Genomic DNA, 24405 nt, shown 5'->3' on the forward strand with positions numbered 1-24405 from the left:
TACCCGAAGGGGGCGGTTCCCGTTCCACAGCAGAGCCGGATGTTTGCCGAGCTTTGACAGGCGTGGCCGAGGGAGCAGTGCCCGAGCGCGGTAAGCTCCAGGGCTTGGGGTCCCTCCGGGTGGGGTACAGGAAGAGAAAGACCTGGTCATCTGAAGGAATGGGATCCGGGTAGGGGAGACCCGAGCAGATCGAAGGAAAGGGAGAGGGGGTGGAATTGCGCCTTGGGCCCTGAGCTTTCTGCTGCGGGGATTGCCCTCACTTTGGCGCCTGCCGGGAGAAAATAGTCTCTTTCGCTGACTTTTCTTGCCCTACCCAGGGCAGAGGCCAAGCCAGATAGCTTTGAACAAGCCCGTGGGAGGGAGAAGTCTCCCAGATCCCATCTAGCGAAGCATTAAGGATGAGAAATTTGGGGAGAAGTGTTCCACCCTGCCACTTATTCGGCCAGGCTTTTAGATCACTTTCTTAATTTGTGAAATGAGATTAATTACACTCAATCCTGGTTTTAAAAAACTCAGCGCAAATGTGATTGTAGTTTAGAGTCTTGTTATTGTAATGGTGTGGGATATGTGTGTTTGTAATTCTAGAGCCACAGCTAATAGGCCAATGCAGCACCAGAAAAAAACGATTTCAAGAGTCTATCTCTGGTCTGCATAAAGGAAAGATTAATGGAGAAGTTGTTCTTTTGAACCTTGAGAATCGCATAAATGAATTGTTGAGGGATTGCCTTTCACCAAGAGTCTATCTCAGAGAACAATTAAAAATCTTGCCTCTTGGGCTGGGATTGTGGCTCCCAGGTAGAGCGCTTGCTTAGCATGCACGAGGCCCTGGGTTCCACCCTCAGCACCACATAAATGTAAAATAAAGATATTGGGTCCACCTAAAAACTAAAAAAAAAAAAATTTAAATCTTGCTTCTTGTATGACTTTTTTGCAATTTGCTTCTCACTTTCCTCAAACTGTAAAATGGGCCCAGTAAACAGGCTTGGTAGTACATGCTGGACCAGTGCTGTTTTGAAGTTAATTGCTTGTGTCCAATTCATGTCCCTCAACTGTATTAGTTCCCTTCTCCACTTAGGAAAAGAATTCACTTATTCTGTAATTCACCTAATGATTGAGCACCTACCATGTGCCAGGCATTATTATGAATAGGTTTTTTGTTTCTGTGGTACTGGGAATGAAAACCAGGGCCTTGTGCATGCTAGGCAGATGCTGTACCACTGAGCTGCATCCCAGCCTTTGAGTGAGTTCTTAAATAGTGATTCTCAGGGGGTTTGAGGACCCCTTAAATTTTCACGTAAGTCTACATATACCTGTTGACTATTTTTTAGGGAAAAAAGATCACAAATGACATAATTTTGGACAACCATTTCCCAAGAGTTAAAACTGGTACCTAAAGTGATCCTCAAAGATTTGGGGAAAGTTATATGGTTGATCTGCTGAAAAGGAAAAATTGATCTCAAGAGTGGGAAGTATGGAATGGAATGGAACAGGACTTACCATTGGTTGGTATCTTAGGCAGCCAGCATACATGATTTCCACTACTTTATCTTAGAATTTTCTTTCACTCACTGGCTTTCTTCACTCTCTTGCTGATTGTAGCTAAACTTCTGGGCTCAAAGAAGGCGACAGCTGTGTGTTAGAGGGGGACTAGGGAAGTTGGTATGGCTGGGACCATTGTGATTACCTTTGAAAAAGGAGATTATGTGGGGAATTGAGGGAGGTCAAGTTTAGAAAAACTTGACAGAGGAGGAGTATATGGAAAAGAAGTGGAGTTCAAGTTCAGCCCCCTGTTAGATGTGTCCTTCCCTCTCCTTCACACATAGCTCAGTCCCTAACTGCTACTTCTAATCCTTCTGTTCACTTCGGCACAAGTTATTTCTTAGCACTGGAGAATTATTTTCCTGGGAGGAGCCTTAGCTTCTACAGATGAGGACATTGAGGCCCAGGATTTTTGCAACTCGTTGGCTTAGACAGGACCATAACCCTGAATTCCATGTACTTGGCCCCATGCTTTTTCCATCACATGAAGCACCTACTGTATGCAGAAGGATTTCTCTGGGATATCTATTAGTGATGATGGACCCCCTGGTGCCTGGGCAGTGACAAGACAGAAAGGATGGAGAAAATGCTCAGGCCTAGAGGGTTTTGCTTTGGATTAGATTCTGTCCTTCTTATTCATCTGTAGGCCGCTGTTGGGAAGCAACCCACAGTCTCCTGGTTGAATGGGGGAGGAGCATGTAGAAGGATGGGGTGAATCGCTTCAAGACAGAAGATGGCCTACTTTGGAGGGCTGAGGGTTGCAGAGAAGTAAGGGAGTTAGGCATTAGAATGAGGGTTCTTAGTTCTCACTGAGAGGATGTGGATAAGGCCAGGGGAGAGGGAGAGAGAAAGGAAGAAGAGGACTTTCTGACCCTTTGATTCGGGAGCTTGAAACAGCTTTTTCCACTGACTCAGTGGTTGCCCTGGTAACGGGGTGGTTGTTGCTATGCTCAGGGAGCAGGCTCACCATCCAGAGTCCTTGGCTGTGAAATTTGCGGGAGGTTGTCATGTTGCCTTAGAGCCCAGCTTGTGGATCTCAGATGACAGCTCTCTCCTTCTTCCTACCCACCCCCAAGTCCTATCTGCTCTCCTTATCTGCCCTGCTGATTCTCTGACCATATATGTCATTTTCTGGGCTCCAGGAATGCAGCAGCCCTGAGAGCAGTCTCTTCTGGGGTTGGAAAAATGGATTGAATTAATACCCCCTCCCTCACCCATCTGGTGAGAGCAGGAGGTGAATCCCGTACAACTGAGGACAGAGGGTGTCACCACTATATGGCCAAGTCCCAGACTGAACCAGGAAACCTGGTTCAGTGTCCTCTTCTCCCTGCTTCCTACTTGTCTGTCGCTGACCTTACTTTAGCACTCCAGATATCACTAACCACTCCCTTTTCTATCTGTGCCCTTCAATCCTTAGAGTAGTCTGTCCACCTTTCCACCTTGAAAGTGGTATGCGAACCTTCCCACAGGTCTTAACATGGAGACCTGCAGATTTGTCTTTTGGGACTAGCCAGCAGATTCCATTCCTATTGCTGGTTCCTGTCCTGGGGCAAACCTAGTTAGGCTGCTCAATCATGACCTTTTTTCTGGGACCCTGACATCTCTGGCTAACTCCTCTTCTCAGGCCAGTGGGGAGGGGTGGAGAAGATAGGATCACAGCCATGCAAGGCCTTTGGAAATCCTTAGATTCCTTAGATTCTTCTAACATCCACCAGTTGCTGGGACCCACGAGGCTTTTGTACTCCAGGAACCCTGAGGAGAGGGACATGGACCTCTGCCCTTTGCAGCTGGGACTGCACCCCCCCCCGGCCAGTTGGGTGGTAGGCAGCTCAGGACCTGGCACAGATCTTCCTCTCTAGCTGAGGACCTGAGGGAAGGTACCAAGCTGTGCCGTCCTCTGCCCCAGCTGCCTTTCCTGGCAACATGCTCCATGGAACTCTTGGCAAGATGAGAAGTGTTGAGGAATAGGGACAAGGGAGCCAGGAGAGGGAAGAGGGGCCAGGAGGGCTTGCAAAAAAAATTACGGAAGGTGAAAAGAGGGGGTTACTGACTCTCCACCTTTTTAACTCTCCCAGCTCTGCCTTCAGGTTCTGCCACAAAGGACAGATTTTGCCATGGATCCGCTCTCAGAGCTGCAGGATGACCTGACCCTCGATGACACCAGCCAGGCTCTGAACCAATTGAAGTTGGCCTCCATTGATGAGAAGAACTGGCCCTCAGATGAAATGCCGGACTTTCCCAAGTCAGGTGGGCACCACCAGGTCTTGGGCAGCTATAGGCATGTTGGAGGGGAGACCTACTTCCTACTGAAGGGAGAGCCCAGGGGAGCCACCTGGGCAGACAGCCCCAGGATTGGGCCAGGAAAACAAGCCTTCCTGAGGAGAGGACCAGCAAGGGTGTATCAGGGAAAGCACTGTATCAGCCACCTGGATTTATACCCTGATTTTGTCCTTTTCTCAGATGACTCCAAAAGCAGCTCCCCGGAACCAGTCACACACTTGAAGTGGGATGACCCTTACTATGACATTGCCCGGCACCAGATTGTGGAGGTGGCAGGTGAGCACACCCAGCTCTGCACCTTTTTCCTCATGGTCTGTGCTCCTGGTTTAAAGAAGCTCACCCCTCACACCATAGGGGAGGGGTCTGGGGGGCATGCTGGTGTCTACCTGTGGTTTGACCTAAGATCTTGGAGCTCCTCAGCACATGTACCTTTCTTTAAAAAGCACAGGCTTGATTGTGATTGCCTCTCGATACTTTCACCCCTCCCTGATCTATGGTTTTGTTGTTTCCATTTGAGATGATGCATGGGAGGCAATATGGCCTAGTAACTTTGAAGTCAGAAAGTGCTGGGTTTGATCTCCAGCTCTGCTCTCTGAGCTCTTCCTCAATGGGTCATTAAATCATGAATCATTGTCGGGGCTTAGTGCTGAGCAAGAGCATAGTCGGCCCTGAGTGAGTAGCCTTGCCTTTCCCCTTATTCCATTCATTCCATTCCCCATTTTTCCCCTTCCTTCCCCTTGGCCCTGAGGTCAACTTTTCTACCCAGTTATTGGAGAGGAGGGGGCGTGTCAGTCCCTCTTGGGAAACCATACCTCTAAGGATGTCTGGAATGGACAGAGCTTCCTTCCAGAAGTTCAGAGTAACATAGCTCCTAGAGTATCAAGTTCCTGGCAGATGTGTACCCTGTCTTGAATGGATGGAGAGTCCGCTTTGGGTCTCTGCCTTCAGGAACCTTCTTCCTTCCTGCTCATAAGGAGGACCCAGAAGAAACCTGGAGTAGGAGGTAGTGAGCCATGGCTAAACTGGCTCCTGTCCTCAGGATTCCACCGCCAGAAGAGGCAACCTTGAGGCTAGGCAGCTACAAGCAAGGGTGACAGCCTCGCCTTGCTCTGAGGCAAGGAGAGCCAAGTAGATTGCAGCCCCTAGAGCCCAGGGTGGTACTGATGCTGGGAGAAGCCACATGCCTGGAGGCATCTGGCCTGGGGAAGCAGCAGGGAGCTCCAGCCCTCTGAATGCTGGGCTGAAGGGTGATGGGGCAGTTAAATAGGTTGCCCCTAATGTCCAATGTGTTTCTGTTGTCTGCCTTTGTTGGGGGCCTTGATCCTGACCTCTCTCACCCTTACAGAAGCAAGGCTGAGAGTTTCTTCCTGGCCTGGTCCTGACCTGGGCTCAGGAGAGTCCCCCTGTGAACTTGGGTAGAATGTGGGGATGTCCATTGTGAAGGAGTCTACCAGACAGCCTCTTAGCCTATGTGATTAAGTCACAAGGCAGAACTGGAGGAGGCTGCCCATCCCACCTCCACAAGTGTCCTCTTGTTCCCCAGCCAGCAAAGCTGTAGCATATTTCTGTTTCCCCAGGGTGTGACGAGCCTGAGGGGGCCCAGTCAGGTAGGTGTTAGTCCTAGTTCTCTGTGCTTGGCCTCTCTGGGCTCTGGCCTCTGGGGCTGTTGATCAGGAAGGGCTCTTGGTGGAGGCCAGTGGGGCTAGCTTAATTGCAGCCCTACTCTGGGAACCTGGGAACTTGTGGAGCCTGGGAGCCGGAAATAGCAGTTTATGGGAGGCATGATAAGGTGGAGGCTGTGTGGGGACACACCAGAGCCCAAAGAGAAGGAGCTCCAGGGCTGGGGATGTGGCTCAAGCGGTAGCGCGCTCGCCTGGCATGCGTGAGGCCCGGGTTCGATCCTCAGCACCACATACCAACAAAGATGTTGTGTCCGCCGAGAACTAGAAAATAAATATTAAAAATTCTCTCTCTCTCTCTCCTCTCTCCTCTTTCACTCTCTCTTAAAAAAAAAAAAAAAAAAAGAGAAGGAGCTCCAGGGGACAGAGGGGCCTCATCCATATCAGGTCTGGCCACTGGGCTGGCTCGGAGACCCCTGGGTGATGGTGTCCCCATGTGCATGCCTCTCTGGTTGATGAGTAATTTGGATTGGTATTGTCCAAATGAGGCTGGTTTGATGAGCCCACAGTGATGTCCCTGACACTAGAAACAGAGAAAGAGCCCATGCAGGAAGGGTGAGTGGGCTGTGTCCCCAACTCCTCTGCAGCCTCTGTTGTACCTGATAGCAGTGGCTGTCATGCTCCTCAGTCAAACTTGACTCAGTGCCAGTGGGTTCTTTCCAGTGGTGTGCTGGTAAATGTTTAACAGGAGGCTCTCTAGAAAAGAAAAAAAAAAAGACCATTATTTGAAGCATTTGCAATTTCTGTCACAGCTGGTTTCAAGCTACCAACATGATGTCAAGTGGCTCACAAAATTCCTGACAATTTAACAGATGTGTGTCTCTAGCACACTGTAGGCTGCCAGTCCCAGCCTCTGGAGTGTCCTTAGCCTGCTCTGCAGGTTGTGAGTGCTGGGGCTGGTCCGGCAGTGCCTAGAATGCCTGCTGGAGGAGCTGTCCTGTTGCTGATTAACACCCAGGCCACCCTGGGAGAGTCCTGATTGGTATCTGGGGAATGCAGAGGCCTCACTCTTGGGCCCCTCCTTGTTGCACTCTCCCCTGGTCCTCTGGAGACAGCAAAGCTGCCAGCTTAGCCTCTCCCTTAAGACTCCAGGGCAGAAGCTGGTTCCCTTCTGGGCCAGGTGGGAGTGTTCTGTGCCTCTTCATGGCTTCTTGCAGCAGCTGCAGCAGCTGCCCTGTCTGCTGCCAAGCACCAGGCCACCCAAAGACTTGGGTAATGGACTCCACTTTAGTGTGTCCAGCGTTCCTTGGAGTTAACTTCAGGAAAGATCTGTCTGGTATGAAAGCTGAACCCAGAGATGAGAGGGCAGGGGCTAGACCCTAAGGTTGCCCCTACTCTCATTCCTTCCCTGTCTGGGAGTTTTGTCATCTAATCCCTCACTGTACCCTAGCTGTCCTCCATTTCCATCCCTGTCCTTGCTTCATTTAGTGTGAGTTCGTAGAACGATATCACGGAACTCTGGAACAAGCCAGTATTGAGTGCCCAGTGAGGAAAAACTCACTTACAGTCTAGGGCTGAGGGTGTAACTCAATGATAGAGCATTTGCCCTGCATGTGTGAGGCCTGGGTTTGATCCCCAGCCAAAAAAAGTTTATCACTTTAGTGAATCGGTTCTTTTTTATTTAAAAAAAATTTTTTTTTTTTTAGTTGTAGGTGGACACAATACCAATACCTTTTTTTTTTTTTTTTTTTAATACGTGGTGCTGAGGATCGAACCCAGTGCCTCACATGTACTAGGCGAGCACTCTACTGCTGAGCCACAATCCCAGCCCCAAGTGAAGTAATTCTTAAAACTGGTCAGAGGCCTCTTCAAGGTATCCCCAGTGTAGGTAACTCTCTAGAAAAAGTGTGCATGTTCTTATAATATTTTTCATATAACATCAGGGAGTTGATGGATCTGCTGAGCGCATTGGCAGAGCCCTGTTGAGAACCCAAAGCCTCCCATTTCAGATGCTATGGCCAGCTGAGAGAGGGAACCACAGGCCCCTGGGACTCACCCCAACTGCTTCCTTAGCCACTTACGAACTCTTCACATTCCAGAGCCATGAGAGCTCACAACTTTCTGCCCCAACTCCTCAGATCTGCCAGGCAGTGAGGGCTATCTTATTGTTAGGGTAGCAGGAGGAACAATCTCTTGGAAGCCCCTCATCCTGGGAATTTCCTTTGCTTAGAGTATGCAGACAGAGTGCTTTGTCTTCACAGGCTCCTGGTGGGAGACCCTGAGCTTCCTGAAGACCAGATTGTGTGAGCAGGCTGTTAGTCTAACCCTTATCCCTGTCCTCTGCCACTCTGTTCTTCTTCTTGCTAGAGCTGTGAGAAGTAAATTGGAGCCAGCATAGAGGCCCAGAGCCACCCACAGCTGGCCTGGAAGGAACCCAGCACATGAGCATCTAGGCTAGTACAGAAGAGAGCAGGTGGCATCTGGACCTTCAGAGTAGATGTGCTTCTGGAAGGAGGTGCACTTCCTCTTCACACTGGCACACTGAGGACTCTCTGTCAGTCAGGAGAAATTCTGTCCCAGGCTTTGAAAACTCACTGTCTAACACAGTCCAACTCGTAACCTAAACATCAACAGGTTTCAGAAGTGAAACTGTGTGTACCATTTCTGGTGACCTGTGACTTCAGGCTTCCAATACCTACTGAATACCTGCCACATGCTGGATTAGCACTATAGATCTAAGGCCAGATCAGACACAGTTCTTGTCTTCTACCTTTCAGGTGTCAGGAGGAGACAGGGGTTGTATGAACAGTTACATGAGAGAGTCAGTGTCATGACAGGTTATGCTGGGAGCCACGAAAAGGGGCAGCTCACCTCTCTGAGGGAAGGAGGGGAGGATGTAGGCTTCAGGGAGGAGATTAGGTTGAGTGTCCAACGTTCACTGGAGTTAACTTCAAGAAAGATCTGTCTGGTATGAAAGCTGAACCCAGCCTGGCATAGCCAAGCTTAGTGCCTATGTGTTGGAGGTGTGCATGGTGTGACTCTGGAGCCCAGAGTCCTGTGACCTACTTTCAGGGACATTTATAGAACCAGGGCCACGGAGTATATCTGGAGTGGGATTCAGGAGGAAAAGCGGATTCAGTGCTGTGTGTAGGGGCAGATGGGTGTTTGTAAACCCCCTGGCTAAATGTTGGGCAGGTTGGGAGCATGTTTCAGGGCTTGGTGGGGTGGGCCTCAGAACACAGGAAATTCTTAGAGGGCCCTGGCTGGGACTTTCAGGGCCCACAAAGCCAGGCTGTACTTTGGGTGGAAACAGGAGGGGTCAGGGACTGATAGAGAGGTTGGCTGTGACAGACAGACTGCTAGGAGTGAGGCCAAAGTACCAGGTTGCACAGCTACCATGGACAGGGCTGCCCTGCCAGAAGCCTCCTTCCACCCTGCAGCGTGCCCTGTCTCGGCCCTAGAGCAAAGCGGGAGGGTGTTGCCCGTTCTGGAGCAGCTCTGACTCCTGGCCTCTGTCATGGACCAGGCAGGGTCAGCAGGACCATGGCTTGTTAAATATGGGGAGACACTCAGCCATCCTTAGTCCTCAGAGGCAGATGTGGAAGGGCAGGGTGTCCCTGCAATTCCTGGATTAGTTATGTGGTTTTTTATTTGCCTCTGAGGCTGCAGGAATTAGGCAAGTGTAGTTTGGTATCTCTGAAGAGGTGAAGGGAAGGTCCCTGGGACATGGTGGTGTGGGGACTAGGCCTGGCCCCATTGAACTGTGCTGGCGGCCTCTGACCCATGCTGACCCTGAGGAGCATCTCACTTTGGGGACAGTAGCATATGTCTCAGGAACTTCCCGGCTTTGTGATGGAGCCAGCTGGTCAGACCATTAAACTGTTGGCAGACATCCCTGGTGATCACACCCGTGTGAGCCTATTGCCAGAGGTTTACACACTCTTTGAATTCCATGTTCTTCAGATTCTTTAATATGAAAGTATATGATTTTTAGAAGTGTGATCGGTCGTTCCAGTAGTATAATCAGAACCTGTCGTCAATGGTTAAAAGTAAGACATGACCATTAAGTATCCAGGCTCATTTCCTCTGGGGCATCAGACTTGCTAAGAAGGTAGCTTTAAGAGGTTTTCCAGATACTTGTGCCTCAGAGTGGGTGGTAAGTGCAGACAAATTTTAAGATGACTGGCAAGATAATAAATGCTTTGGTGAATGTGAGTTTTTTAAATTGAGGTAAAATTTATATAACAAAATCAATCATTTCGCTGGCCTTGGGGTGCAGCTCTGGAGGTTGAGGCAGGAAGATTGCAACTTAGCGAGGCCCTAAGCAACTTAGCAAGACCCTGTCTCTGAAAAAAATGTAAAAAAAAAAAAAAAAAAAGGCCTGGGGATGTGGCTCAGTTGCTAAGCACCCCTAGATTCAACTCCCAGTACCAAAAAATTAAAAAAAAACCCAACACAGTTTTTTTTAGAGTGTCATTCATTTTAAAGTGTGCAGTTGGGCTGGGGATGTGGCTCAAGCGGTAGCGCGCTCGCCTGGCATGCGTGAGGTCCGGGTTCGATCCTCAGCACCACATACCAACAAAGATGTTGTGTCCGCCGAGAACTAAAAAATAAATATTAAAAATTCTCTCTCTCTCCTCTCTCACTCTCTCTTTAAAAAAAAAAATAATAAAGTGTACAGTTGGTGATGTTTAGTATATGGATAGTGTGTGCAGCTGATTCCAGAACATTCTCATCTCCTGTGCCCGTACCAACCCTGTGCCTGTTAAGCAGTCCCTCTTCTCCCGGCACCTCAAAACCACTAATTTGCTTTCTATCTCCAGGGAATTACCTATTCTAGACACCTCATAAATAAAATCATACAGTAGGTGCCTGTTTGAATCTGGCTGCTTTCATTTAGTGTGTTTTCAGGGTTCATTCATATTAGCACATATCAGAACCTTTTTTTTTTTTTTTTTAATGGCCAGACAGTGTTCCTTTGCATGGATATACCATATTTTCTCTACCCACTCACCCACTGGGGGGCATTTGGGTTGTTTCTACCAGGCATTACTCTATTTATTTATTTATTTTAGTTGCAGTTGGACACCATACCTTTATTTTACTTATTTATTTTTATGTGGTGCTGAGGATCGAACCCAAGGTCTCACATGTGCTAAGCAAGCGCTCTACCTCTGAGCCACAACCCCAGCCCATACCAGGCATTATTTTTTTAAAAAGTGATGTTGGTTTTTGTACCCTGGCTCACTGGCCTGAAAGCAACCAGTCCCTCTTTCTTAAGTGGCATGCTCTGAGTGCAAGCACTGCCTGAAGGAAGTGTCCTTGGGCTGCTCAGGCCTGGTACTCACTGACACAGGTCTCCAGACTGGCACCTCTATGTTCCTCACCCCCATTCTTTCTTTTTTTAACCTTTATTATTTATTTATTTATTTTTATGTGGTGCTCAGGATTGAACCCAGTGCCTAAGACGTGCCAGGCGAGTGCTCCACCACTGAGCCACACCCCATCCCCTCCCCCATTCTTTTGGTTCATTCAATCCACTGGGCTCCGTCTTTCTTCATACCTAGGAGATGACAAGTATGGGCGGAAGATCATCGTGTTTAGTGCCTGTCGGATGCCCCCTAGCCACCAGTTGGACCACAGCAAGCTCCTGGGGTGAGTACCTATGGAGAAGGGGCGTGGGACCTTTGCCCAGACCCCAGGTAGCCCATAGCCATTTTCCTTATTGTCCTTCCCTGCTAGGGGACCAGGCCACCTCCCTTAATGCCTCACTTTCTCCCATGAGGAGCTGTTTTATATTTGTGGGAGACTAAGATTTAGACCTATTTTCTAATCACAGAAACTGTGACCTTGGCAAGTGTCTTTGAGCCTCATTTTCTCACTCTCCAGGGGGACAGTCATCCAGTCCTCCTTCCTTATGGGGTGAGATACTGCACGTGAAAATGTGTCAAGAAATAAAATACCATCCAAATTATCATATGGTGTATTATGTGGTCGTGATAGTTGTTCATCTATATTCATAATTAGTGTGATATTATTTTGTGCCAAATTTGGTGCCTGTGCTTTCTGTACCTATGTGGGTTATTTTAGCCAGATACATGTAACAGAGACATCTCTGAATTCAAGTTCATAGGCTAGTTGAAGGTGACATGTGGCAGATCCTGTTCTGATAACCATTCACTCTCCAACCAGCACGGGGCGCACGTTGGGGACCAGCACAGTCAGGGTGTGTGGGCATCCAAGCAGAGCAGTACCTGACCTCCTTCTGTCTTTTCTCTGTGCAGAGCGACCATCTTGTACTTCTTTCCTGGCCAGTTTAAAGCGCTCCCTAAATGTAACATTTCTGTACTGCCAGTAGCAGTTAGAGCTCATTGAGGTCCCGGGTGGTTGTGTGTGGGGATGAAATGGGCTGGGCTTGGGGACAAGGCCAGAGTGCCACAGCGGAAGGGCAACAGCCTGAGTTTGGAGTCTCACCTAGTCCCTGGTGAGCCAGGGCTGGAGGCCGAGTCCCTCCAGTGTCTGTGAATTCTTTCTCTCTGGCCTCTGACTTCCTCCCACTGTTCCTCAGGGGAGGCAGGCAGAATCTTGTCCGGGCCTACCACGTGGTCAGCCAGGAATAGCCAAGGAGCTCAGCCTGAGGGTGGCTGAGTCACCTGCCCTCCCCTCTAGCTTTTTCACCATCTCTGGTGTACCAGGTGAGAGACTGCTGGCCGATGATCGTCCACGTGGGAGGAAGTCAGAGGATGGGGATGGAAAAGACCCAGTCCTCGGGAGACAGCTTGTTGAGGGAGGTGCACCCGCTCTGGGTCTTCCCCCAGGTTCAAGAACCCCGCCATCAACCCCTGCTCTGGGCCCTCCATCCTTCCCGGGCAGGCAGGCGCACGCGTGCATGCGTACACACACACACACACACACACACACACACACACACACACACACACACACACACAGAGCCTGGTCACAGTGCTGAGGGCAGAGGCTCTTCCTCCGTGGATCAGGCTGTCCTGTTTTCAGTCAGATTACCTCACACTTGGCTTTTCCCAGCTCCCCAGCCAGCTCTGCGGGTTGAAATGGAAAAAGCCTGAAACTTAGAGTCAGAGGCCAGTTGAACTTCAGTCGCCTCTTAGTAGCTATGTGCTTTGGGACGAGTTTCTTCCAAGCCCTATAAAAATGAGAACTATGGGGCTGGGGTTATAGCTCTGTGGTACAGCAGTTGCCTAGCATGTGCAGGGCCCTGGGCGCCATCCCCGGTGAGAACAAAACAAAACAAGAATGTGCCCACCTTACAGGGCTGTGTGAGCAGTGGGTAGGATAATAGACATGAAATGACATTGTGTATGTCTGCACAGTGTGACTCTTTTGAGAGGCTGGGAAAATGTAAGTAGATATAAAGAAAAAAGATAACAATGAAAAAATAAAGATTCCCATAACCCTACCACCCAAAGAGAAAACCACGGTTAATATTTTATGATTCACTTCCTACTTTTTTTCTATAACATGAGGAACCCTTCCCTTAGTTTTGTACCTTACATGATGTTTTTCTCTCTGGGCACTAAACATTCCTCAAAGGTATCCTTCTAAAAACACTTATTGACATTTATCATGCAAACAGGAAAGAGAACAGATTGTAAGGTGTGCTCCCTGATTTTTTTGTTGTCGTTGCAGGATCTCAATGTGTTGCTCAGGCTGCCCTCAGACCCCTGGGCTCAAATGATCCTCCTGCCCCAGCCTCTCAAGTAGCACAGGCAGATGCCACCATACCCCATACCTGACTTTTAGAAACTGAACACACCCATGTCACCCACACCCCAGAGACCTTTTGTCCCTTGTCTCCACCTCAAACAGTAACCTCTGTTCTGACATTCTGACTTCACAGATTAGTGCTTTCTGAAGAAACATCCTGTGAGATATTCTATTTGTAGAAGTCACATGATTTCTTTAGCCAGTTCCCTAATGTTGGACGGCTTGCTATTTTTGTTGTTTTCTTTTCCCCCCATCATAAAAGTCTGGGATGAAAGCCTCCTACAAAAAAGTTTCTGTTCAACTCGGAACAGAAACACATTTATCCTTAAATCCTGGACATACTTTTACAGGTTCAAAGAGTTTGAACATTTTATAGTTCCTGATAAACATCACTTTGTTATTTATCCAAAAGGTAATGACATCTCGGCAGATGAGAATGTGCATTTTCACTGCAGTCTTCGCTATTTTCAAGTGGCACATGCCGTCCTTTTACACGACAGCTCTTTGTAAACTGCAGTGTGCTCATGGTGGGTAAAGGGTGAATTATTGTGTAGTTAACGATTGGAATCAGTAATAATCCAGCATTAGCCGCATTTCATGCTTGCCTGTGCTGCTCCAGGCCAGTGCCAGGAACAGTGTTTAGGTTGTCCTCTCCGGGTCGACCATGTCCTGTTTGGCACTTGGTCAAATCCTTGGGCACTTCCCCGAGCATTTTCCCTCTTCTCCGCCTCTTTGATGTTGTTAGCGCTGGGCCTGCCCAGTCTGGAGTGGCGTCCCTCCTGGAGCCTTGGGGCAGGTTGACCAGCCAGAAAGAGGACTTTACACTGGACTTCCCTCCCTTTCTTGAATTATTCCATCCTTTCTTTTCATTCCATTCATTCTCTGCATGCTTAAGAGCACATGTGTATGTGCGTGTGTTGGGGTGGTAGGTACTATGTTGTGAGCATAAGGAATCTGAAGCGTGGCTCTTTGGTCTAATAACAGCCCAATAACTGGAGCTGAGGATCTTCTGGCCACCTTGGTTGCCTCTCACAGGCACAGTGTTTTACAGCCTGTGCTGGAGGCGCTCACATGTGAAAGGCAATGCTGTCCCAAAGTCAAGAATGCAGGCTTTGGGCTGCGGCTGTAGCTCAGTGGCAGAGTGCTTGCCTTGCAATGTGTGAGACACAGAGTTTGATCCTCAGCCTCACATAAAAATGAAACGAATAAAATAAAGGCATGCTGCCCATCTATAATTACAAAAAATAGAAATTAAAAAAAATTAAAAAAAAGAATGCAGGCTTTGGAGTTGCACATGTCACCTCCACCCTACACCACAAGCTGTGTAACTTTGGATAAGCACTTGACGTCTCTGTTCCTTGCCTTCATTTGTAGATAGGGATAATATCAGTTCCCATTGTTACGAGGAAGGAATGAGGTGATGTATGGAAAGTCTTTGGCGTACCCTAAAAGCTTACCTCGCTAAACAGAGGCTCTTGTTATCTTGTTATTACTGACTCGGGACAATCCTCTGAGGGAAATGTCGTTCCCTTTTTACTGCAGATAGGCAAGAGGTCCCAGCTTAGAGTCCAGGTTTTCTGACTTCTAGTCAGTGCTCAAATTGAGAGCTATGGGGCTGGGGATGTAGCTCAGTGGTAGAGCACTTGCCCAGCATGCACGAGGCCCTGTGTTCAACCCAGCACCCAAGGAAAAGAAAATGAGTGCTCTTATCATTATTTTCCTGCTTGGCCCAGCCACCACCCTCTGCCTCCCCAACAGGAAGCTGGTGACTGATTATGCAGCCAGAATAGACAGACCTTGGCTGGGGGGTGTGGGGGGGTGTGTGGTGCAAGCAGCAGACTCCCAGGACACCGGTTTCTGTCTTCACCTGGACTGGGCCACACTTGTACGCAGGTCATGTCTGAGCCATTTTTCCCTTGAAGGTACCTGAAGCACACACTGGACCAGTATGTGGAGAGCGACTACACGCTGCTGTACCTGCACCACGGGCTGACCAGTGACAACAAGCCTTCCCTCAGCTGGCTGCGGGATGCCTACCGGGAGTTTGACCGAAAGTGGGTTGGGGAACCAGCAGCTCTGCAGGCTCTGGCTGCCCTCCAGTGGGCAGGAGCTTATGCTATGCCAGGGGGAGGTGGAGCCCTGCCCTGGGTAAACAGAGTCTGAATCTGGAGGGCCACTGCTTAAATCCCAGTTCCTCTACTTCCTCATTCTGTGACCTTTCATGTTACTTAATCTCTCTGAGCCTCTTGTTTTCTAATCTGCAAAATGGGGCAACAATGACACTTATCTCAAGTGCCTACCATGAGTAGTCAGATCAGAAACTGCCCATTAAGAACCCTATCTTGACTGGGGATGTAACTCAGTTGGTAGAGTGCTTGCCCTGCATGCACAAGGCCCTGGGTTCGAACCCAGCACCACACACACACACAAAAAGAACCCTATCTGGCCAGGCGTGGTGGCACATGCCTGTAATCCCAGTGATTTAGGAGACTGAGGCAGGAGGATTACAGATTCAAGGTCAACAGCAGTTTAGCAAGGCCCTAAGCAATTTAGTGAGCCCCTCACTCAAAATAAGAAAAAAAAAGGGGGGGGTTGGGAACGAGGCTCAGTGGATTAGCGCCCCTGAGTTCAATCCCTGAAACCAAAAAATAAATAAATAAATAACCAAAGAACCCCTGTCCACTCCTGAGTTTCCCATTCTTCTCCCACAGATATAAGAAGAACATCAAGGCCCTGTACATTGTGCACCCAACCATGTTCATCAAAACCCTGCTCATCCTCTTCAAACCCATCATTAGGTGAGCAGGTGGCCTCCACATGTGTCCTTTGCACCTCCAGCACGTCTTGGGGCCCGAGCACCTTCGGCAGACCGCTTGGGGCCAGACCTCTGTCTGAGCTGGGTGGGCAGAGAGGGGGTGGCACAGCCCCGGACTCAGGCCCTTCCTTCCATTGGCAGCTTCAAGTTTGGGCGGAAAATTTTTTACGTGAATTACCTGAGCGAGCTGAGCGAGCATGTGAAGCTGGAGCAGTTGGGGATCCCTCGCCAAGTGCTCAAGTGAGACGGGGGGTGGGTGGGGGCAGGACAAGCTGGCCCTGGGCAGGGAGCTGGAGAACCCAGGGTAATGAGAAGAAACGAGTGTCATGATTCGGGGACAGCAGACAGAGTCAGAGTAGAATCAAGCCCCATTTCTGTCACAGGGTGTGACAATCTCTTTAAATGTCTGCTTTGTCATGGGTAGCATGAAGTCGGGTTGTGAGGAAGTTGGCTGACTACAAAGCCAGAGGGCCTGATCCCTGTCCCATCTGCCCCCCAGGTATGATGACTTCCTCAAATCCACACAGAAGAGTCCTGCAACAGCCCCCAAGCCCATGCCACCGCGACCACCCCTCCCCAACCAGCAGTTTGGGGTCACGTTGCAGCAGTGAGTACCAGGGCTGAGGGCTGCTGGGGCCAGGCTGGGCTGCAGACCCTCTCAACACCCTTGTCCCCATAGCCTCCAGGAGAAGAACCCTGAGCAGGATCCCATCCCACTTGTGCTCAGAGAGACCGTTGCCTACCTGCAGGCCCATGGTAAGTGCCAGGGCCCTTGCCACCCAGTCATGGGGCCACCAACTTCCAAAATCACCTGCCCCCAGTTGCCCTTGGGAGGCTGCTGGGCAGGGCTGAGGTCCACCCCCACGGACTCTACCTGGAACCTGAAGACAGAGAGTGGGCTGGGAAGCTGCCCGCTGCCCAGAGCTCTGAGACTCACCAGGCCCCACTGTTCCCAGCTCTCACCACCGAAGGCATCTTCCGGAGGTCAGCCAACACCCAGGTGGTGCGGGAGGTGCAGCAGAAGTACAACATGGGTGAGTGGCCGCGGGCTGTGCAGGCCCCTGAGTCGGTGTGGACCCCGAGGGTGTGAGTGTGGGAGGACAGGGCACACGTGTGACTTAGAAGAGTTCTCTGCTTTCTGCCACCCTGTAAACAAGGCTCCCAGAGTCTCTTCCTGTCAGAGGTTTAGGTGGCATCTGGTGTCACTATATAGATCCCTCTGTGCCTGCCTGTTTCCAGGCCAGCTGTCAGACTCTGGGTCCCCTGGGCTCAGGCTTGTTCAGAGGGGTGGGGGCTCACTCCCCCCACATGGTCTGAACCTGCATCCCCTTGTCACCGAGGAGGAAAGGAGGCAGGTGTAAGAGGTGGCTCCTGAGAGGAGGGGGCTTGTGTCCTGGCTGGGGCCTCAAGGGGCCCACCTGGCCTCCACGTCGCTGCTGGCCTTGGGCTGGGCCACGTGATCTCCAGCCTGCCTCTCCCACCCAGGGCTGCCAGTGGATTTCGACCAGTACAATGAGCTGCACCTGCCAGCCGTCATCCTCAAGACCTTCCTTCGGGAACTTCCAGAGCCCCTGCTAACCTTTGACCTCTACCCCCACGTTGTGGGTTTCCTCAGTGAGTTGCCCTCTTAGCCTGCAAGTCTTCTGCCTGGTCTGGGGTTAAACTGGGGGCAGGTGTGTTTGACTGTCTACCCACCACCTCAGCCAGCAGGCTTGTGGGCCCGGGCATCTCCCAGGAAGTCTGGTGGGGTCTCCTCATTGCCTTGTGTCAGGGCTTCCTGAGCCAGCCCGGCTCCCCCGTGACCCGATTTTTTATAGACATCGATGAGAGCCAGAGAGTGGAGGTGACACAGCAGGTCCTCCAGACACTGCCTGAGGAGAACTACCAGGTGCTTCGATTCCTGACTGCCTTCCTGGTGCAGGTGAGACTCACCTCAGCCTCCACTGCTCACTTGGGGTACAGGGAGGGAGGAGGGGGAGCTGCACTGTGGCTGGAACCAGGAGGCAGGCCTGTGGCTTCCTGATGCAGTCCCCGATTCCCTCCACAGATTTCTGCCCACTCTGACCAGAACAAGATGACCAACACTAACCTTGCTGTTGTCTTTGGCCCTAACCTGCTGTGGGCCAAGGATGCCGCCATCACCCTCAAGGCTATTAATCCCATCAACACTTTCACCAAGTTCCTCCTGGACCATCAAGGGGAGTTGTTCCCCAACCCTGATTGCAAGGGACCCTGAGCCCAGCTCCACCGTCCAAGCCCCTTCTCTGGTACCCCCAGTTTGGACTCCTCTTCCTGGCTTCAGCCTCACAGATCCTGGGGCTCTTGCCCAGGAACGGGGTGAAAGTCCAGGAGATGGAAGCTGGAGCTAGCTAGCTGGGTGGCTGGTTCTCCCCTCTGTCTGGCCCTCCTCCTCACAGGCCTGGGGGCTGTTACCCTGGGATGTTTTTCTTCGCCTTATACTTCTCACTGCCTCTTGGGGTGCCTGGGTCCTGCCAGGCGCTCCAGAGCCCGGCTTGGCTCTTCCAGCTGGAGAAGACCTGAGCCCTGTAACCCCTTCCTGCCTCTGTTTCCCTGGCAACAGTGGATGACAAAATCAGTGCCGGCTGGGCTGGTAGCTGGGGCTGGTTCTCCCCTTCCTGATTGCTGGAGAAGCAGCAGCTGAGCCCATGGTTTGCCCTGGCCATGCCAGGGTGCCTCCCTGTCTGGGTGCAGTTGCTCTGCTTTTCAGAAGTCCCACTGTACACTAGCTGGACACAGGAACCCTGCACCCACCCTCCCTCCACAGGCTCAGCCTTGGGTAATTCCACAGCTGAGAAATGACCAGGCCGGAGTCCGCTTCCGATTTCTGCCTCCTGGGTCCGCCTTCCCCAAGTGGTACTGCCCCAGGACGTCTTGACATGCCAGGAATGGCAGTTTGGATGACAGGACAGAGTCCTGACATCCATTTTAAATAGTGCCCCCCGCCCCCCAAGTCCTAGTGTCAGGGGGTATCAGTGACTCAGGCCTTGCCTGTGTCCCACATGCACAGATTCGAGGCCATAGGCTCTTGTGGACCTCTATATTGTGGAGTCATGTCCCTGCTCTGGCCAGAAGTGACTTGGTGCCTCAGAATATATGGTAGCTGCCTTGTCCACTGGAGACTCTTGGAGGGAGTCTGGTGGAGGCTCAGTGCTCACAGGAGGGGCAGAGATTTTACTAATAGTTGAGCCCCTGCCAGGTGGGATCTAGCAACCTTCTGAGGGAGTGTGGGGCCCCGGGGTTCTTTTGTCCTTCAGAAAACCTGGCCCCAGCGATGGTTGGTATCCCTTATTCCACTCCTTCCTAATGAACCTGGGGACCTCATTCCTATAGCTTTGTCCCCCAGTGGCAGGGAATCTCTGCAGTGACCCTCTCCCACAGCCATGGCCAGGCAGGGCAGCTCCTTCTGTAAGCCAGGGGCTGCAGGGCCAATCTCACTGCTCTGTCCCCAGGCCTCTGGCACATCAGACCCAGGGCGTGGACCTGCTGCTGGTTCTGTCAGCCCCTGTGTCTACAGCCTGGCCCAGGGTTGGGCCATCCTGCTTTCTGCCCTGCTTTGTATATCAAGCCTTGCTCACAGCCCCATTTACTGGGGAGCCTTTTGGATCTGTCTGGACATTCTTCATCCCCTGCCCCGCTGGGCTGTTCCCGGGGGGCACTTGTACTGTGAATCAAGTGTTCACATTCACACCTGATGACTTCAGTGGCACCAATCATGTATTTCACCATTTGCACTTTTTATACTTCAATAAAAATGGAGATGAAAAACTGCCCACCTGGCTATTGGGGAAGTGAGGCCTGGAGGCAGAGTGGATGTGGTGGAAGCGGGGGACGGTCAGGAAGCCCCTTCCCAGCCCGCCTGCCCCCTTCTCCATCTGACTCGGGAGGCCAGCTTTCTGACCATCTTCTGGGCTGGGAGGTATCTGTAGTCACCTTCCACTCCTGCACCTCAGCGTTCAGCCGGTCTCCACGTGCTGCATCCTAAGTTTGAGGTGAACTTAGATTTATCTAAGGCAAGCAAGGCAGAAAACTAGAGGGGTTGTGGCGGACACTGGGATTAGCTTTGAAGTCACACTAGGGTTTGAATTTTTATTCTAATCACTGACCAGCTCTAACTCATGAAAAAGAATTGATCTCACCTGAGATTATTTTCACCAGAAAATGTTTCTATGATGTGTGTGGTACCTAACAATGAGTGAAGTGACACTTCCAGCTTGAGGTGGCAGCGGGAACTGAAACCCCCACTTCCTGACCTCCCTTTCTTCCCACCCCAGCCTCAGCCTGGGAGGCTGGGCTTCTCCACCTGCCACCTGGCCACAGAGGCTGTGGAAGACCTTGTACCATTTCCTCTTCTGAGCACATTTTGCCTTGCTTTACAGATTACGATGGTGAATGCGGGCTGGGGTGTGGCTCTGCGGTGGAAAATGTGCTCGAAAATAATGCAAATATTTATGTGTTCTGCGCCCCCGTCCCCCAAAGTACTGGGGATTAAACCCAGAGGCACTTTATCAGTGAGCTACTTCCCCAGCCCTTTTTGTTGTGATGGAGTCTTGCTAAATTGCTGAAGCTAGGAACTTGTAATCCTACCCCAGTTGGAATTACAGGCCTGCACCACCACACCTGGTGCCAATCTTTAAAAATGGTTTGTCATTGTGAAGGTAGGATGGAATTCTGCTCCAGGTGTTGCTGAGGGCTTGGCTGCTGCATCAGGAGACTGTGGTGGCCCAGGCGGGCCTGCCTAATTCTCCTTTCTTGTTTGCTCAGGCAGGGCAGCCTGGCCAGAGCTGCAGGATGTGACAGTTAGGATGGTGGCTAAACACCGGCCTGAGCTCCAGGAAAGTAGTCTCATTGCACAATTGGGGCCTCCCTCCAGGAACCTCCAGGCAGGAGGCCCTAGCACCCTCCTCTTGCTGGCTCTCTAGCTCTAAGCTAGTGACTGGAACACGGAGGCAGTGACCCAGGGAAGAAGAGGAGAATGAGATACAGGGGGAGCTGTGTTCTTGGGTTGGGCTCCTGGCAGGCCTCTGCCGAGTTTTTCAAGTGCCAATTTACCAAGGCCTTAGCAACAACCGGTCTCTGGGTGGAGCACGGGGAGATATTTTAAAGGAGTAGGACACAATTGCTGGTCATGGGACACTGGGCACTTCACTTTCTGGAGATCCCAATTGAAGAGGGAGTCACAGGACAGGCTTTCCATTTCTGACCCAGGGATTGGACATCTGCCCTGCCTGGTTCCATGGTCTGGGTCAGTGTCACCTGCAGTTCAGTAACAGGCAAGGGCTCCCAGGCCCTTACCAGCAAGAGTGGGCTGGCTCCATTCTCTTCAGACCTGGGATTGAACTGAATTTAGAATTTTTTTGATCATCCCCCTTTTATTTTGTCCTGCGGCCCGACTTCAACCCGAAGGAGGATAGGGTGCAACCCAGACAGCAGTTGCCCAGTTCTGATCTGGCAGTTATCTTGAATCTTCACCACTAGAGGCACAGCTAGGAGGAAGGGGCTGGCTTTGCCAGGGTTGAGATGCCTACAGCCGGAACCCCAGGGGCCAGAAAGGACTGACCTCTGCAGATCTCTCCAATTCCTCATGGTTTCTCGGAGCCCAGTGGCCTTCCTGGAGTCATTTGAGATCAGGGCATCAACACAAATTTGCTTGGGCCCTCAACTTCCTGCTCTTCGACTCAGTTCCTTCCCTCTCCTCCAGTTCACTCAGCCACAACTCACTACACCAGCAAGCATCCTGTCCTGTCTTGTGGGAACATGGCAGGACCTTCACTCATCCTCCCTCCAAGCCAAGACCAGCTCCAGGCCAAGGGGCAAAAAGAGCTGATGACAGTCGCCTTCCTTTTGTGGTGACTTTACCATGGGTGGACTTCATATACATTTTCTTAGTGAATATTCAAATACACAACATGTCAGGGGAATAGCATGAGGAAAATGAGGCTCTAGAAAGCTTCCTGACCAACCCAATGTTGCCCAGCTATCTGTGGCCAAGGCCAGGATTTAAAGCAGCCCTGCCCTATTCCAAAGCCTTTCTGCCCTTCACAAGGCCACAGAGCCAGCGGATGACCAGGAGCTACAGAGAGGTGGGAGACAACTTGCACAACTGGAAGCTATAAAGTACAGAAAAGATTTTATTGGAAATCTCGAGTACATATGGAAGTATCCCTCAGTCATTTCCAAACAAATAGGCTGGAAGAGGAGGGACCCTGTCACCTGGAGAGATGACTGGTCCCAGCAGGAGCCCGGGGTGCTGCAGGAGTTGTTGGTCTGGCCTTCTCACTTCTATGACATAGGGCTGAGAGGCCGGAGGTGGCCTTGCTGGTTGCTTGGCTCCTCCCAAACTCAGCTCAGTCAGGGATTAGCCTCCCTAAAGATGGGGCCCTGGAGAAAGGCTGCTGCCTGGGAGTCCACAATTAGGAAGTCAGTACTGTGGTGGACGACGGCTACCAGGCCTTTCCATGCCAGGTAAAGAGGGCAGCAGCTGAGATGGGACATCAGTAACTTACCAGAGACACTCCCCTTTGTGCGTGCCAGGCCCTGGGGGTGAATCTGATTGGTTCAGCAGGCCATGGATGTGCCCTAGCCCCAAACAGGACAGCCAGTTGGCCAGCACTGCTGGAGCATTTCTTGATGGCAGCAGAAGCATGCACAGGGGCAGGGCTCCCCCCCCAGAGCCCACTATGATGCCCAGAAGTTAGCCTTGTAGGTGAGAACAGTGTCACATGCAGTTTACTAATAAGCAGTTGAGAGCCATCTGCACCTAAGAACAGCTGCTGCCAATGAGTACCCCCAAGAGACTGGAGGAACAGGGCAGACTGGTTCTCCTTAGCCAGGCCACCGGTCAGACTGGGGAGGACAGATGGCTAGGCACTTGACTTACTCAAGCAACACCTGAAGGATTAAATCAATCATCCACCCAGCTTTGGTTTCTGAACAGGGAACCAATCCAGCTTGTAAACCCAGGGCAGTGTAGAGACCCTGGGATTAAAGGGAGGTGGCGGTCAGGCCAAAGCAGGAGGAGGAAAAGCTCCATAGTCCAGTCCTGAGTATCAGAATCAGGTACCCCAGAAGTAGGGAGCACACACAATGCCCCTTGGGCATTACGTGTGTCATAACTCTGGGGAGTCATCACATTTAGCACCCAAGACTCGGCAGAAACTGCGAGTCTGGAGGCTCCCACCCAGAACACAGAGGTACAAGGGAAAGCCCACTGTCAGTTCAAAGCCTGGAGGCCACTTGCCCTTGGTCAGTCCCATTCTTAGATCCCACCGTACACATACTGGGAAGGAGAATGGTCTGAGCAACCCAGATTCTGAGGAGCCTCTCAGGAGGAGGCCTCCATCTCAGGAATGGACGCCCTCACCTTCCCCAAGTGAAACCTCTAACTGCAAACATTTCTTCTATAAAATATCTGATTTCTCTGAAAGTAATAAATATTTTCCATGTCCTATAACAAGAAGCAGAAACGGGAGGGAGAAAAAGAGAAGGCCCTTTGCTGTGATCCTCGATGACAGAATATGTCATGGTGACGTAGGATTTGCTTTTATTTTCCCTCTGCGGAGCTGAGGAGCTGGGCATAGGCAGCCACCGGGGCTGCACAGACCTCTGGTAAGGGCCGGATAACCCTCCCAGTGAGGATGATGGGCCCAGGAACACTCACCCTCACAGGTGAGCAGGCCTGTAGTATTGCCAAAAAGTACGGGCACAGGGGTGGGGACAGAGAGAGGGGAGAGGGAGATGACCCTAGAACTAGAGGAGACAGAACAGGACCCTCCTACCTCTGCCCAGCACTGTTTCCTTCCTCCTTCTGCCTCACGGGGCCACCAGCTGGAATGTCAAGAGGTTGATAGGAAGGACAGACAGGCAGGGGGCCAGCTGCAGGATAGACCAGGCAGGAGACTGGCAGCAGGAGGAACTGATGACACCCTGTGTGAAGCAGCTGGCAATAGGTGGGGTACACAGATGGCCCTGCAGAGGCCCTTTGGTTACAAAGGCTCTTCCATCTCCAAAGGCAGAGGGCAGGTCCTCACAGATGCAGTCACTGGGCCTAACTGCCACCATGGAGTCTCCAGGAGGTCCAAGAGCAGGGATTTCTGGGTCCCCAAGGAGGGACCATCTTCCCCTCCAGCTGGCTGGGAGCAGCATGAGGGATGGGAGCAGCTGAGGAGTGGGAGGCTCTCTGTCCCCTGGGACCACAGAAAAGGGATGCTGCTGGTACTGGAGGACACTTTACTGCAGGGTTTCTACAAAGGCATCAAATTCTCGGACGTTCTTCTCATGAACAGCCAGCTTCTCTGGTAACGAGTCCTGTTCAGGGAGGAGAAGAGCTGCTTACTGGGCAGGCCTTGGGAGGCTGCCAGCCCCGCCACTGGAGTGGAGGAAGGGGGTGAG

At 51.2% G+C, this 24405-nt stretch overlaps 2 protein-coding genes across 10 annotated transcripts in view; one reads left to right on the forward strand and one right to left on the reverse strand.

The window, feature by feature from the left end:
* The first annotated feature begins 24 nt into the window (after window positions 1-24).
* Arhgap1 (Rho GTPase activating protein 1) lies at window positions 25-19740 on the forward strand. 2 transcript variants are annotated; one of them, XM_026399095.2, is made up of 13 exons: window positions 25-90; window positions 3615-3786; window positions 4000-4095; window positions 11006-11093; window positions 15104-15235; window positions 15893-15979; window positions 16138-16236; window positions 16496-16603; window positions 16676-16752; window positions 16953-17030; window positions 17482-17610; window positions 17814-17917; window positions 18044-19740. In XM_026399095.2, the coding sequence occupies exons 2-13, from the start codon at window positions 3654-3656 to the stop codon at window positions 18230-18232; spliced, it is 1320 nt and encodes a 439-aa protein (XP_026254880.1). In that variant the 5' UTR covers window positions 25-90; window positions 3615-3653; the 3' UTR covers window positions 18233-19740. The 2 variants fall into 2 exon arrangements, with proteins under 2 accessions (XP_026254880.1, XP_026254881.1); XM_026399096.2 differs by having other exon boundaries at window positions 36-90; window positions 3627-3786.
* Window positions 19741-22127: 2387 nt separating this feature from the next.
* Window positions 22128-24405, reverse strand: part of Atg13 (autophagy related 13) — a 49398-nt gene continuing 47120 nt past the window's right edge. For all 8 annotated transcript variants that reach the window (XM_026399086.2, XM_026399087.2, XM_026399085.2 and 5 more), the window contains one exon: window positions 22128-24321. In XM_026399086.2, the coding sequence (XP_026254871.1) occupies window positions 24244-24321 (78 nt within the window). In that variant the 3' untranslated portion in view covers window positions 22128-24243. The remainder of the gene's footprint in view (window positions 24322-24405) is intronic.

Source organism: Urocitellus parryii, chromosome 4, assembly GCF_045843805.1.
Source record: "Urocitellus parryii isolate mUroPar1 chromosome 4, mUroPar1.hap1, whole genome shotgun sequence".
In the NCBI taxonomy this organism is placed as follows: domain Eukaryota; kingdom Metazoa; phylum Chordata; class Mammalia; order Rodentia; family Sciuridae; genus Urocitellus; species Urocitellus parryii.

Excerpts from the sequence above, each read along its gene's own strand:
- Arhgap1 (XM_026399095.2), top strand. The coding sequence starts at position 3,654 with ATGGATCCGCTCTCAGAGCTGCAGGATGACCTGACCCTCGATGACACC. Across the intron at positions 16,604-16,675 it reads TTTGGGGTCACGTTGCAGCA|CCTCCAGGAGAAGAACCCTG; the intron begins GTGAGTACCAGG and ends TTGTCCCCATAG. Across the intron at positions 17,611-17,813 it reads CCACGTTGTGGGTTTCCTCA|ACATCGATGAGAGCCAGAGA; the intron begins GTGAGTTGCCCT and ends GATTTTTTATAG.